Raw genomic sequence first — 15,913 nt, 5'->3', positions numbered from 1 at the left:
AACACTTCGCTCGTCCATCGCATTCGGGCTTGGACCCTGGCGATTAAATTGCGTCAAGGGATAAACAGTCGCCTCGCGTTACGGCGCGAATGCGGTTTCGGCCCCGGCCCCTCCCACGATAGCGGCGATGACGGCTGATAAATAAATTCCCCAGAGAAGAGGCGCGTGACGAGGATCCGGGCAGCTGGGTCTAATTGCTGTCCAAGATCATGGGACCCAGGATTGGATGTGGTCCCCAGATCGGACCAGGTCCCGAAACCTGCAGCAAGCTTCTCCAAGGTCTCTGCAAGCTGGACCACCTAGGACTCTTCTAGGACCCTGGTCCTCCAGCATCTTCCAAGGGGTCCCTTCCACAATCAGCTTCCCATCCTGTAGAATCTCCCCCAGCCAAGGAAAGGTCCTGGACACCTTTCCACGGCCTTTCCCTGACAGGCGCCCATTTTGGGTAAAGGTCAGCTCTCGATTGTCTCCGGTCGAGGGGTCCACGCGAGCGACCTCACCCTGGCTCGCCCTGGCCGGGTATGTGCCTGACAGTGCGGCTGACGCGTCGATTCATCGCCGGAATGGCACAAAGGTCTCGACCTTCTGCAGACGTTGCGTAAGGACCTCTCCTTAGGGGAGGCTGGGAGGTTGACGGGGCACGAGGTGTCCTTGGGATCCCTGGGTACCATGGGTTGCCTGGGCTCATAGGAATCGGGAACGCGTCCCGGTCGACCTGGAAATCCTTTCGGGACCCGTTGTGCCTACTTTTCTCGCCGTAACGACGCCGGTGGTTAGGACGGTGGTTAGGATGCCGGGCGGCCCGGGCTCGCCGCTCGTCGTGGTGGGCTAACCGTGCATATCCGCGGCCCCGGTGTAATTTCCGCGGGTCGCCGCAAAATCAATAAAAGAAACATTACATCGGCGTGGCATGGCATCCAGCGGTGGAGGCCATGGGATTGGATGGGCCGGGATGGAGAGCGAGTCCCGCGCAAGCGGGTTGCCGAGCTCGCAGGGAAACGGAAGAAACGGAGGGCTCCCGGGAGAAGACCGCTAGGAGGACCACGAAGACCCGGGAAGGGGAGGAAGGGAAGGAAAGGAAAGCAAGCTACCGCGGTCTTATGAAATATGGCCTCCATAGTGGGAGCCCCGTCGGAGGTGTAGCGGGGGTGGCCGCCCCTCTTCTTCCTCTGCTCCGTGCGTTCCAAACTTCTTCCAGACTCCTTCCGATCGATCGGACTGCCCGATGGATCCGGTACCTCTGGACTCTCGAAAGGTTCTACCATTGAAATCGGTATTATTAAAATTAGGTACCTCAGAGTAGAATTAGGCAGCAGCCCCACTGGACCGGGCCGAATCTCTGGAGTTTGAGTCTCCGGGGGGACGCAGGGGAACCTCCCCCGAGGAGCGAGATCGAAGGGACGCTTCTGGTCCCGACGTCGATAGGTCAAGGACGCTCCCACGGTTTTCAGGGTCGGGTCGACGGGCCGCCCTTTTGCCGGAAGAGGGTAGTCGTCTCTCCCCGCTCCCCCTTTTCGGGTCGCACCCTAACCCCCTGCCCAGAATTTTCTCTTTGGGAATTTTTGCAACTTTTCGAAGAGGAGGCTTCGTCATTTCCGGCACGTCACCGACTAATGAGACGAGGGGGGTCGAAGGCTCGCGGAGATACTCCCTAATTTCCGAATTACGGGGAAAATCGGGATTACTTATCACGGGCTGATCGACATCGACGGTTCGTTATCGATCGACTTGCCGATACCGGGTTATTGCCTCGTTCCTTCCGGAGAAAAATCCCCCGTCGTTCGGTGGTCCCCCTCGGGTCCGAGGTCGCCGATTTCTAGATCGGAGACAAAGCCAACCAATCGGCGATCGCGACTCGTTAAGAGCGGAAATCCGAGGCGCGGCGATGGGACACTTCGCGGGACAAAATACCAGGTCGGGGAGGAAACGGCTCCTTAGGGGGTGCGTTCGCCACGAGGGTGCGTGTCACGTGCGTCCCGGAAGGTGTCGGTGCACCACGTGTCGGGGTGGCTCGCCCCTGCGCCCTCCCCCTTCCCCCCGGGGCTCTCGGCCTCTCGCTTCCTCTCTCGACGTACGTGACTCTCGTTTTCGCCGGGGGTGTATAGAAAGCGAAAACGCCACTACCTACATTTCGCCCATTCACGCAGAGGGCTGCGAGCGAAAAAGAAACGGAAAAAAGGGGGGCGCGAAAGAGGGTAAAAAAAACCCGAGCGGTGGCCCGCCACCAGCTAGAGCGGCGTGGCACCAGCGGGCGCGTCGGCAGCACGGAGGAAAAGCGGACGGAAGAGGGCGAGAGGGTTGAAAATCCGGAGGGGGGTGCGAGAGAGCGAGAAAGGGAAAGCGGAGGGACCGAATCGAAGGGAGATACGCGGAGAGCGAGAGGGACGATGAGGGGAGCCAAAGGGAAAAACAGCGGCGGAGCGAGGGGGAGGGCAAAAGAGACAGAGAGAGAAAGAAAGAGAGGAGAGACCGACAGGGGCGCAGGCCAGGGAGTGGTTCCGAAAGAGACGCACGACGGAACCGCACTCGCGAGCGAGCGGGACCGTCGGCCGCAGGGTGGGGGAGAAAGAGAGAACGACCGCGGGGTAAAAAGGGACAGGGGGTGAGTTCGTTGCCAGGGATGAAGTACGTAGGTATTGATCTATTTAAAGCCTAGAGTACCAAACGAGGTCCTTATTAAAAAGCGGAATGAAACAAGGGGAGCCCCGCTCCCCCCTTCGCCGCGTCGCCACTACCCCCCGCCGCCCCCGGCGCCCTTGTCCTCGCCACCCCCTGTCCCTGCCCAAGGCGCTCTTCCGCTTTTTCGCTTTTTCGGCGGGGGCGGGACGGAAAGAAAAAGTTATGTACATAACTCGCCCTCTCGAGGGGGCGAGCGCCGCCCGGGTTGTCTAGGATCGCGGATGGGGCGAACGCCCCTCCCGATCTCCCACTCTGGATTTCGACTCCGGGGCGAGCGGGGGTCTTCCCTCCGACGGGACCCTCGTTTCGCCTGGGAATTATTTAGAATCTTTTTGCCGCCCATAATAAGCCTGGATCCGTCGAGCCATCCCTTAGCGCCCTTTCCGAAGCGATGTCTCCGCGGAGGGCTTTTCCGCATCTTCTCCAAGGGGTGAGTCGTCGATGCGAAAATTATAGAGAATTGATAAGCGCCCCTGCACGCGGTTGGCTTTTTTATCTGCCCTGTTTCGACGATACGTAATGAGTAAATATGGCCGACACGGTCGGGGGAAATTTCCCCTCGCGGGGGCGCGCCTAGCTAGGCCGACACTCACCCCCGACTCCATCCCCCCCGAGCCGGCACCCTACCCCCCCCCGTTAGATATAAAATCCGCGATTTTAAAGCATTTTAGTATCGATCCTCGTTTTTAGCACTAGATGCCAGCCCGTGGAGGGGATGTTCCGGGGTCGCGGTGGCGGGGTCGCCCGGCGGGGGTGGAAACGCGGCGGGGGCGGCTGGAGGGGCTCGCGTAGTTATATGGAATGTATAAGTGCGTAAATGCATAATAAAATTCGTATACCCGGCATGGTAGGGTCGTAACTCAGGCCACCCCCGCGGCTTACTAAAAGCTCAAAAAACATCCGTCCGCGACGAACCCTCTCCGGATAATTTGTCTCCCACGGCCGGCACCCCTTCCCCTCCTCCCCCCTGGATTTTTGCTATTTCGAGTCCGCCGATTAATTTATCGGCAATCGATCCGCCCCCTCCCGTGATCCCCACCCCCTGGTGCGGTCTTTATCGACTAACGTTTAAATTCGTACCTCCCCGTTGATCCGCCGGCTGGGGTTGGAAGACACTTTGGTGGCAATCGCCCCACGGGGGCAATAATTAACGCGAGATGTCGCGTGATTTTCTGGGGGTGGCTCTTCCTTTTCCAACCCCCCGCGACCCGGCGCACACCCCTTCTTGTTGCTAGCCGAGGGTACTTCCGCCTCCGCTGCGAAACTATAGAGTCAAAGGACAAACATTTTCCGCCATCTTCTTTCCATCTAGCAAGGGTATTATGTTCACCCCTCTCGCGCCTGGGGCTCTTCCACCCTTATTTCTCCTTACACGCGTCGCCGGCTCGTCCGCGTGCTGCCCTCTTTTTTTTCTCTCGCTCTCTCTCTCTCTCTCTCTACTTTTTCTATTAATAACGAAAGATGCACCCGGGCCCTCCTTAGGATATTTCCCTCGCCGTTCGAGGAACTGCAAAATTGCACCCCTTCGCGCCCTTCCCTCCCGGGAGGGAATTTATTTATAAAGAAAATCCTTGGGAGAGCGTCCGATCCCGGACCGACCAAATCCCCTGCCGGATGAGGGAGGCCGCTTCCACTTAAGGGTGGCTGGACCGGAATCTATCCGCTCGTCCGCCGAATTTTTTGGAGCGCCCTTAAGTAGGGGTGGTATAAATAAATTCCCGATAAAAATAAATCCTTCTTCGCGAGTTCCTCCGGCTATGGCTGACCGACGAATTCGATATTCTCCCCTAGGATACCCGTCGTACCCGATCCGTGCCACGGGACTCCTTCACCCTTCCTTTCTTACACGCCCCGGTGATCGCTTCCCACCCTCGAGGTTCCACCCTCTTTTGCTATTAATACCGAATCGTACTCCCGCTATTTTTGCTTTCATCATGCCAGGAACCTTCGCGAGCCGTCTTCGCATCTGCATCCGCCATCTTGACTCCCCCGAAAAATCGCCACCCTTTCCGCACCCTCTGCAGACATCCGTCGCATTAAACCCACCCCCGGCGACTCTCCCTCGCGTTTTATTAATATCAAAGGTCCTTTGGTCGTTCGTTTTGTTAGATTTCGTTATCCGTAACTTTTATTTCACATTAACCCCCGCCTGGGGATCGCCCTCGTGTCCTCGCACCCCTTTGGGCAACTCCGCAACCCGCGGACGTCCGTTGTGCGTTAAATCCACCCCTCCGGTCTTCGGCCCTTCCTCGACATCCCGTCTCCACGTTCCACCCCTCCGAATTTCGGAAATAATAATCCCGGTATGATTCCTCGATCAGCCCTCGTCTAATTGCGGGGAAACCACCCCTTCGTCGCGGCGCCGCTCAAAATGGCGGAAGCGACGGTTCCGGGAAGTAATTCGGTTATCGGGGGTCTCGGATTTCGGCTCCTGTTTTTTTTTTAATCCCCTGAGCCGATTCGTCGGGGTAGCCTCGGGGTAATTTCGAAAACGCAAGGCCGGATGGTGCGGATTTTATTCCGCGGCATTACGCCCCTGTGAGGCGCTCTCGCCGGGTCCGGGGCGGGGGGCGGCGGCGCCGCGGAGGGGCGGCATCCGTAGAAAAATCCATAAAGTTATAAAATGTGCGGAGTGCGTAATAGTACGCACCGCGCAGATTAGTTATGAAAATATAAAAGGCCCGCGCGGGAGAGGGGATGGACCCAGAGGGTTGACGCTCGCGAGGGTAGCGAGAGGGCTCGACCGTCCCCCTCGCTTTATTTCATCCCCTGGTGGTATCTCCCTCTCCCTCCCACTCCTTCGCGCCCCCTCGCCCTCTCTCTTTCGGCGCGACCACTTTACTCCCGCCGTTTTTAACGGCGTAACGCGCTTCCCGCCCCTCCTTGAATTTTTTATAATTTTCAAAAAGCGCGACGGCATTCGCCCCGGGATTGCGTAAAATCACTTTACTGCCCATCGATATTTACAGGCCGAGTTTCCAGGCCGGGCTTTCATTTTGGCCGCGCCATTCGATTAATGGCGGATCCTCATTTTTCGCCTGGCCCGTTTCCGCTGAATTTCGAGTTTACAGCCGCGTCCTCTCCCTCCCCCCCGGAATGCTCCTTTTCCATTAGGCCTCCATTTTCGCGAATGGTGGACTCCCACCCCCCCGCCATCGTTATTTTCTTCTAATTACCCCGTTCGGTTTTCACTCCACCTGCGCGTTATCGCGACAGCCGCGGCACCCTCTGCTGCGAAGAATCACCCTCGATGCATATTTACTTCCGGTGCACCCCGCCGAAGGGGCACGTCCGGCGATCGATATCCTTCCGGGACGTCTTCATGACCCACGTGTCATGTATGACTCCCATTGCGCCCTTATTCCTCCGACCCTCCCTGGTCGCCCGCCATCTTGGATTCTGCAGACTTCTCCTGGACGCCGCCTTAGGATTTCTCCCGTTCACGTCGATTTCTTGCAGTTATCGGTATTATTACCCTTTCTTAGGACCGGGATGGGGTCAACCGACCCTCTTCTCCGATTCTACCGATCGCATTTTTCCGGACCTCTTTGTCACCCCTTGGGACGAACCCTACCCGTTATCGCACCCCCCGCGATTGTTCCAGGGATGCACTCGCGTGCATCCCCTGAGCGGCGATCTCCTCGAAGAGACGAGGGGAGGAAATCGGAGGATCAAAGAGACGCCGACCGATTATCGGCCCGACGAAGACGTTCCTTCCCTGTCCGTCGACCACCCCCTGTCGACCCCTCGGTTACGTCGGGACGAAGGGGTGGCGTCGCGCTCCACTTTCCGCTCCCCGTTAAATCCCGAGTCCCAGATCGTCTATTTTTTTTCTCCATTCCATTTTACCCCATTTCCGGTACCCCAAGTGACCAAAACCCAGTGACATCCCTTGGAACCACCCCCGTCCTGAAAATACCGAGTAATGTATGGACGACGAAGGGGAGAGAGGTTCGGAAAATGGCAATCGGTAATTATTCCGGGGACTTTTCCCAGTTCCGGCGATCCCGACTTCCTTTTATCGAGCCTCGTCAAAAATTCCTCTTCCGGATCGCGAGGGGCGAAGAAGGGGCCGGGGGGAGAGGAAGCTTGGACGTCTCCCGGGGGGAGGGGAGCGCGCGTTAGCGCAACACTGGTTGGCTCATGCATAATTCAATCAGAGTTAGACTAGAAACGTCAATACAGCTCGCAGATTATTTCTTTTCCCGGGCAGCCTCTCGCGCTCCTCCGCACCCCCCGTCCGTCTTCGTCTGGCGCGGCCCGAGACGCGCGCTCCGTCTCTCTCGGCCGTTCCCTCTCAAAGGGGTGGAAGTAAGAGTGGGAGAGAGGAGAAGCCAGGAGAGCGCTCCTCCTTCCCGGCTTCCCACCCCCGCCTAGCGCCCCTTTCCTAGCCATTCGGCCCACTCCTTTATGTTTGAATCAACTAATTCTGCGCAATACGCATTTATTTTCAACCCCTACAGAAGGGGGCGCGGTCTTCGCTAACCCTTTTCTTCCCTTCCGGCCGATCTCGGAGTTTCCGAGACTCCTGGTCGAAACACTCGATCCTGGTGGTAAAAAGAAAAAAAAAATAGAATATTATAACCATCTATGAATATCCGGATAAATTCAGGGAAGAAAAAAATTCCGGGGGAAGATCGGAAGAGTTCTTCGCCCTGTCCACCTCTTCCCCCAGGTCCGCTCCATCGGCTCTGGGGTACTGACACATTTCCAATTAAAACATCTCGTTGAGCGACGGCGCGCGGGGACGTCCGGGTGCGAAATTTAATTTCGCATCCCGCCCCCGGGGGAGGGGTGGCCTCTCTAGGAAAAGTCGGCCATTTTCCGCGGCCGCGTGTTTATCGGGGCCCCCCTCTTCGCGGATCGCGGTTCCGCCTCGGGGGCGCGAAACCGGCGCGGCCGTTCTCCGGGGGGTGGCGCCGGGGGGCGAAAGTGTCCGCGAAAGGGGAGCGCGAGGAGGGTGCTCGGAGGACTCGTCGTCGGGAGAAAAATATCGCATTACCTTCTTCGTTAGTGGTTCCCTTTGACGTCCCATTAGCGCGGGCCTTTAATCTATGGCGGCACAAAGGAGCATCGGGTGCGCGAGCGCACTCCACTCGGAGCGACATGCCGCGCATCGGATGCGAGTCTCGTTAGGTTCCCCAAGAGGTGGACCTAACTCGTGCAGTCTAGAATTTGGAGTTTCAAATGTGAAATTGGAAATTTTAAAATAGGAGAAAATTTCCCGACCCCCCAAACCACCCCTAGGAACCGCGGGGTCCATGGGGCACCCTCTGATATGGGACGAGAGACGCGGGGGGGGGGGGCAAGAAAGCGAAGGTTCCTCAACTTGGGAGGAAGGGTGGCATCGGAACCGAAGCCATCGCGCTAAGGGTGGCTCACCCCGGGCACAGGGGGTGGGCGGAAGACAATGCGAATTATCGCGGCGGGCATAAAGGGGGTTGCCAAAGGCAGAGCCTGAGAGCAAAGGCCCGGTTTTGAAACGCGAACGCCTCTCGCACCGCCGGCACTGTGTTTTACACGGCCGAGGGGGTGGTTTGTTCTCCTCTTTTTCACGAGCCCCGGTAACTCACCCCCGCTCGCGTTATCCGCGCCCCGGGCGGAGGGAAATGAAAGCGAAACTGTTCGGCGCCACCCTCGCAGCCGCCCTTCTAATTTTTCCACCCCTTTCACTAAAATTAAAATCAATAGTGCCACCACGTGCCTGGGGAAGCGCCACCCTCCGCGCCCTGGACACGGAGACGGAGAAACAAGAGGACTCTTCTCGCGGTCCCTCCCCCTCGACGGTTCCCCCTTTTTCTCGCGGTTTCGAGACGTCCCCGGATAACAGACGAAAGGAAGAAAGGACACCTCCCCGGGAAGAATGCAACTAAAATTCCCAACCCCACCCGAGGGCGAGGTTATTAAGACGCATCACCGAACGGAACATCGCTATCCCCTTCCGTTCCGGATCCTCCAGGCCTGGAACACACCCTTCCCTGAAAAACACTGACCCCGAGCGCCCTTTAGCTCCCGCCTCGCGTTAAGGGATGATTTATCGCGCGTCGAACAGCCCGCACCGTGACCGAGGGTCTGCAGGTGATTTTCGACGCCCCTTCGTCGCAGGTGCAGGGAGGAATGCATTTTCGACCCCGTTTAGGCACGACGAGTTAACCTAAACATCCTTGAAAACCAATTTAATTTAATCTGAACTGACCTAAATCAACAAACTAACCGAAAGTTAAGTTAAACTAAACGAAACCTAACCTAAAGCAACCTAAACCACCCGATTTCAGGGAATTGCCGTGTCCGGGCGAAAAGTGCAATCCGTGGACGATGCATAAATGGATGAAGAGACTGCAATCGTCGCCTGAGACTAGCCCTCGCCGAGTAACAGGTAGAGGTTCAATCCGCGGTTAAAGCATACAGGTGGCCGACCACGTCAGGTCGGTGGGGGGTGGACGAGCATACGTTTACAAACACGAGAGAGGGGAAGACCTCGGGTAAGAACGCGCCGAGAAGCGAGGGGGGCGGCGCAAGGGTGCGTGCCCCTCGGGGGGCGAAGAGGAGGCCGAGGGTTAGAGGGTGGCACGCGTATCGGAAAACCCGGACCCGGGGGGAGGGGAACCCACCCGCGAGTGCATGCCAGGGGTAAAGCGTATCAGCCACCGGGGGCAAACCACCCCCGAGATAGCGCCCTCGATAAGGCCGCTCATGCAGTCCGAGGCAAATTGGGGAAAGCCACCCCCGATTCGGCGTTTCATTGGTGATTCCGGAAGGGCCTCTTTACTCGGTTCTCTTATCTACCGTGATTATTCTACAGATTCAGATGAGCAGGATGCACTTCCGGATTTTTCCCCCCCTCGGACCTCCAACCCCCGGGAGGATTCACCCCTTCCGCGAGGAGTCCCATGTAAGATTTCGGTAAGAAAGGAAAATAGGAAAATATAAAAGTGATCATTTCTGAGCTCCGATTTTCCAGGGAAAGCTGAACCACCGATCGGCGCCACCCCTCTTTCCCCCTACCCTGCCCTCGGCGATTTACGAGCGACATTTGTCCTCCGCGGCCGCATTTTCCGAGAGCGCGAATCGAGTCAAAAGGGAAATTGCGGAAAAACACGGGGAGGAAAGAGATTAAAGTAGGAACCGGCGGAGGAATTATTTCGAAATGAATGCGCAGCTCGGCTGGTAGCGCGTTTTCGAAAACGCATCAGCGCTCCGACCATTTGAAGGCCCCTGATGCGATGCGCCCCCCACCAGGGTGGATGGATTAATAAGGGCCAATATTTAGAGGGTGGGCGAAATTATTCGAGATAATTATTTACCCCCGACGCTCCGGGAAACCGCAGCGGAAGCGGGGTAGGGGATGACGGCCGGAATGGAGACGACGGCGCGATTTTGGCACCGAGTACCATTTTAGGGTGAAAAAGGGGGTTGGGGAGGAGAGGGACGTTTCCTCCCCGAAGTTCCTTCCACCCTTTCGAGCCCTTAATCCGGGTCCTTAATCGACAGAGATCCGCAGTTTAGACGTTTCCCGAGCCCCCGCCGATAAAAAGGCCCTTTCGCGGACGTCACGGGAGTCGATCGGCGTCGCGGCCAATCGCGGCCGAACCGCGGCGGTTTCGTCGGGAGCGAGACGGCCGCCCCTCCGGGCGGCTCACAATGCGATGGTGTATTGATTTAAAAGTACATTCGTGTTTTCATAATGTTGTATCTGTATGCTGGCACCGCGACGCCGCCGCCGCCCCGGAGGGTGGCCTCCCCGCCCCCCGCCCCGCGATTCGACGGCCGGACAATTAAATCTGCGCTAATGAAACGATTGATAATTCAATTCTCATAGTGCTCCCGGGGAAGAAATAATCGATGCTCGCCTCGAGGGTGGGGAGATTTTTCCGGGTGGCGGCTAATTCGGGAGGGAAAAACCCGCCCCCCATTGAAGGGCCCGAAATGGAGTCCCCCGATCGGCGTCGCTTATTCCGCGTCTCCATGGCGATTTCGGGCCGCAAATTGCAAGAGGAAGAGGGAAATTAGCGTCCCGGCGGAATGATAAAACCGGTATTACTCGCCGGTGTACATACCCCGTCCCAATCATGGTGTTGACTTTCGAGAGTTTATAACGGCAGAGCCCTGCTCCTCGAGCAGCTGTTCCCTTTTTGCGACGGAGTTTAATAAGCGGTCATTACTTGCGGTGCGCAATTCGGTCCCATGGGCCCCTTGGTCCTCGTCCTCTCCCCCGGTCCGAATTTCGATGGCGGATCGGACTCTTGTCTAGAAAAGCTAAAATGTCTCCATTCGCGGGAGAAACCTCCGGGAACAAAATTTCCAAGTCCCGGAGGCTTCCAGACGAGGGACGCTCAGGAGTCTGCGACAGGAGCAGCACCCTTTTCAGGACGCGTGCGAGGGTCGGTTGCTGGGCAAAAGGGGTGGTCCGCGGGCGCGGGAGGGGGCCCACCCGGGGGGTGGTTTTTACTATTGATTACCGAATTAAAAACGCGCATGCATAATTCGTTGACGGGTCGGGCCTCGCAATCTATGGGGTAGGTGGCGCCTGTCTGACGAGGGATGGAAGTGCCTCTCCGAGGAACCCCAGGGGTTGAAACCACCGCCATTCCCCGGCAGATGGCACCGACTGTTAGGGGTTGTTTCCGGTGGTCGATGCCTCGTTTTATCTCCAGATATCCACCGAGGGGTAAGCCCCGAGGGTTGCTTCCTTCCTTACCGTTCGAGGGTAGCTTTGAACCCACCCCTTACGAAAGTTCCTCCACCCCTCGTCGTCGTCGCTTTTATCTTCCCTTATCACGGGAACCACCCTTTCCTAGGGGGGAATTAACTCGACGAGGGGTAGCGTTTGATCGTTTATTTTGCAAAATAAATTGACACGTATAACCTACGATGCTTTGCGATGAATCGGGGAAAGAAGGGTCGCGCGGTGAGATATCTAGGTACAAAATGAAACTCGGCTTCGTCGTTGCACCACGACTAAAGGGACCGGAAGAGTCTCGCGCCGTCCGGAAGTCCTCGAGGACTAGGATGGACCCGATCCTGGTTTCCGGGGTCTCTTCGGGGTCTCTGTCTCCGGAGAACCGGGACTCGCCGATTTCTTCTCCCGATCTAGAGCTGGGCTCGACTCGCCCTTTACGCCCTACGGATTATCAGTAATTGATCGCAATGGAACGGCTGAATCGAGACGAGGGCGTCCCGACACCTCTCGTCCCTTAGACACCTAACTTAGACTTAAGTCGACCCTTAGGGTCCTTAATCCTACCCCTAGGCGTACTCTAAAGCTTACGAGTAAGTGACGTCGGCAATTACCTAGGTGGTTTTAAAAATCCTTGAAAATCTCCTCGCCGGTGCCCGGTGAAAATAGTCCCGATATGCCCGTTCGGGGATTTACGCAACCTGGCGGAATCGATAATTAATTAATCCTCACTAGTCGAGGCCCGAAACGGCCGGGTCAAGGTTGAGCCTCGGCGAATTTCAAAATCGATCGATCACCGGCTCGACTTCGATTCGAACCAATGGGTCAATGTCGGGGTCGATCGAGCCTCGGCATTGAACTTCTATCGACCCGTGATCGACGTCCGTCGAGGCCGAAGGTCCGAACTCCGTTCCTCCCACCTCGCGGCCCTCTCGATTCGAGATACCTATTGATTAAATTATCGATAGGACACATAACCGGCCTATAAAAGAACCGAAGCTCGTCTAACGTTAAAAGTACGCGCTCTCGAATTTTTCGCGGTCCGAAAGGGACGATTCGATCGACCGATCGAAGGGATTTTGGATCTTCGCTACTTTTGATTTCTTCTTTTTTTTCCATATTATTATTTTTTTTTCTTTCCTATTTTTTGAGAAAGGCTATTCTTATCGATCGCTCGAAGCGGGTGCGATCGATCGATCGCCCCGGAGACTCACGACTCGAGTCAATAGTAGATCGCAGGACGGTTCGGTAAGGGAATCCGGGATAAAAAGGGAATTCGGATGGTTTCGTCGAATTAAGTTTAGACACCTAGCTCTTATATAAAATCTATAATAGCCACGCTTAACTCTAACGACTCGACTGCCAAACTATGAGCACAGGATCAGGAAGCGGTCGCTCTCGGCCGGAAGTGGAAATCTCTGGGAGACCCTCAGGAAAACCCCACCCTCGCCGAGATCTCCACGTAGCGTTTCCGCCTACGCGGAAATCGGGGAATCGGCAAATCCAGGAGGCTCGCCCTCGAAAAGGCTCTCCAAAAAGCAATTCATCACCAGCCCCTTGCCCTTCCCAACCCCCACCCCGTAACAATGGGCCGTGCCCGACCTACCCCACAAGTTGACTATTTTACGGTTCCCATTCGCGGAGAGTCGCATTCCCCGTGACAAATCGCTCGCCGTTCGTTATCCCCCGATTCTGGAATGACGAACGACTCGCGATCGACACCTCGACGAATTGGCTCGACATTATTCGCGGCTCGCGTTAAACAAATCCCCCTACGTCAATCCCGTCGACGATTATCCTCGTCGGCACCGATGCTCAAGCGATATAAAATCTGAAAACGTCGATAACGCGGCTAATTATACGTAGAAACCACCCCCAGGACTCGGGTCGATGACGACGGACCTGGAAAAGATCGGATCTTCGAGGTTTAGAGCCATCGAGCCGATTCCTGAAATTAGGGGACCTAATTCTGGCACTAGAATCCACATCTCGCTATCGCCTAACTAACGTCGCCCCGACTGCTCCTAGGATCTTAATGCCTATCGATATCGATGCTCGTTAATGCCGACGTGGGTCCTTCAGGAAGTCCGATCCCCAGAAACGAGTCCTGGTCCTGGACCGACTGCCTAGGAGGTAATCAGGAAATCTCCACTCCAGAGAGTATTGTCGGAGAATAACGTGCCCAAAGGTGCGACCGGTTGATCTTTTGCAGGACATCGTCTCCTCAGCGCGGGAATTTTTTAAATTCCACGTGCACGTCCACGGGACGAAGTCCTTTGCGAAATAGCTGATCCTGGAAATCAGCCGAGGAACCCAACGATCGTGGAAGCATCGATGGAGCTACCGGTAAATCGATAGCTCCTTCATCGGCGATAATTTTTCCTACGGTCCTTTTCTTCCTCGAAAGTCCCGAGGAGCGAGTCCTCGAAGGCAGGACGAGTCCGTTGATTAATCGACCCGACTCGTTAAGGGTCCGATTCCGACTTCAGCCGGGAGCCTTCCTGGCTAGGAGAAAAAAAATGAAAAAGTATCTCAACAAACGTTCCTCCGGCTCATCCCGCCCGAGCCGCGTCTTCTTGCCCTCCCTTCCCTTGAGGAAAAATCCAGGAACACGTCCTGGCTTTGCATCTCCTTCCCATTTCCTGGTCCTTCGTCCAGAAGGTGATCCCTCGTCCGGGGCACTTTTCAAGTCCAGCGGACCACTTCCCATCGCCTTCGTCAGGGGTCTGCCAAATTCTCCAGGCCATGGGCGCCTCCATCCAGGACGAGTAACTGGAACAGGAGGAAATTCCCGGTACGTCTCGTAAAGGGAGAGGATTTGCATCGAAAACCACACTTACGTTACGTGGAGCACGAGCAGCACCCGAGGGAGTCCTTCGGATTAACTCTCCCTCTCCTCGATAGGGCTGACCTCGTTTTGGAGGAGCTCGAACTTGGGACTCAGACCCGGAAGGATGCTCTTGGTGCTGGTGCGGATCTGGCAGTAGATGTCCAGAGGCCTCTTCCTCTCGGACTCCAGAGTCTCCTCTATCAGTCTGGGAGGGATGCTGCCGGTCCTCTTGTGGCTGGGCACAAAAGCGCTGGCCTCGGGCTTCTGGTCTCTGATCTTCTCCTCTGCCGTCAGGACCCCGTTGCCCAGCTTCTTCCTGGCCTCCTCCTCCTGCACGACCTCGTCCTTCGATAGAACCCCGGTTACCACGGGCTTGGTGCCCTCGACCTTCTCCTCGCTGGACAGGCTCTTCCGTTCCATTCCCTCCAGCTTGTTCGGCGTGGTGCCGTTCACCTGCAGGTTCGGGTTGGACCTGACGGTGTCCGTCGAATTACTGGCGTCCGTCGAGTCCGGCTGCTCCGAGGACCCCGAGCCCTGGGAGTACCCTTCGTGGGTCCTCCTCTCCGGGCTGGAAAACTGCGAGAAAATTCCACTCTTCAGGGTGCCCTTAGATTCCCCCACCTCTGACTTACGCTCTCGCTGGCCTCCCTCTCGATGCTCGACGACTTGGACTCGTTCAGCAGCGTCTTCTCCGTGTCCGGCGACTTGTCGAACTCCACCCACTTTGAGCCACCCTCCAGCCTCCTGGAGGAGTCCGAGTCGTACCCTTCGTACACCGGGTACCCAAAGTGACCGGCGTTGTACTCCAGCTGATTACCGTACCGGTAGCTGGGGTTGGTGGAATATTCGCTGAATATCGAGAGGTCCGACTGGGAGAGGCCGGTGTTGGTGCTGCCGAAGAGCTTCGCGTTCTCGAACCCTGCAACATCCACCCAGTGTCCTGACCCAGAGTCACCTGACGATTTTTTTACGACAGATAATTGGCTCTCCCTTTCCGAGCCACCTGGAGCCACTTCGAGCCGATGGCCAGTCATGGACTCTGGGGCAAAAATGAGCAATCCCATTTTCGAGCAAGGATGCTGGACCCGGTTGGTCCAGATTCATGCTTGGCATGCTCATTTTTGCTCACGGGTGCAACGGAACCTGGGGGCACCGGCATTGTAGGAAAGTTTACCGGGGAATATCGACAGGGTGTAATTATAGAACGACAGGGGCGACACGAACATCCACCCCGCGGGGGTCAGCCGGTGGTCGTCGCTTCGCCAGGGTTGACCGTCCCTGTCGAGGCTGTAACCGGGTCGCGGGTTTGCGGAACCATTCGAACACCGACGACCAACTCGAAATTGCGAACCGAGTCAAGACTGGCCCTGATTTCTCTATCAATGGAAACCCCCCACGCCCAAGGACCCAGGAACCCAGGAACCCCAGCCATCCCTCCAGCATATGGAACCAGGACTCGTCACCGTCGACGTCGCTCCTTTCCGGCAATTCAAGTTACCGGAAGATCGATCCTCGGGAATCTCCTCTCGATGGACCAGTGCTCGCTGGTCGGTAACCTCGCCGACCACGTCGTCACTGGATCCTTTGTTGGCGTCGGTGTCGTCGCTCTGGTACCCTGGAGGTACCTCCACCACGAAGGAGCACCCGTTGTCCTCGAATTTCTGGGTCTTCGACTGCTCCGCTGTGACCTGGAAGCAGGAGAAAAATCATGGTCCATGACCCTCGTC

The 15,913-nt window shown here is 56.7% G+C and overlaps 1 protein-coding gene across 1 annotated transcript in view; it reads right to left on the bottom strand.

Annotated features, from left to right (window-relative positions):
• Positions 1 to 14,386: 14,386 nt before the first annotated feature.
• The window catches only part of LOC105700755, a 29,984-nt gene continuing 28,457 nt past the window's right edge, over positions 14,387 to 15,913 (bottom strand). Inside the window, exons 4-7 of the mRNA XM_023434333.1 lie at positions 15,685 to 15,874; positions 14,819 to 15,105; positions 14,438 to 14,762; positions 14,387 to 14,391 (exon numbers count right to left, since the gene is read on the bottom strand). Coding sequence (XP_023290101.1) covers positions 14,387 to 14,391; positions 14,438 to 14,762; positions 14,819 to 15,105; positions 15,685 to 15,874 — 807 coding nt within the window. The remainder of the gene's footprint in view (positions 14,392 to 14,437; positions 14,763 to 14,818; positions 15,106 to 15,684; positions 15,875 to 15,913) is intronic.

This window comes from Orussus abietinus, unplaced genomic scaffold (assembly GCF_000612105.2).
Source record: "Orussus abietinus isolate OABI.00-Male unplaced genomic scaffold, Oabi_2.0 scaffold9, whole genome shotgun sequence".
Taxonomy (NCBI): domain Eukaryota; kingdom Metazoa; phylum Arthropoda; class Insecta; order Hymenoptera; family Orussidae; genus Orussus; species Orussus abietinus.
Note: the sequence above shows the minus strand (reverse complement) of the source record. Positions and strands in the feature narration are given on the sequence as shown.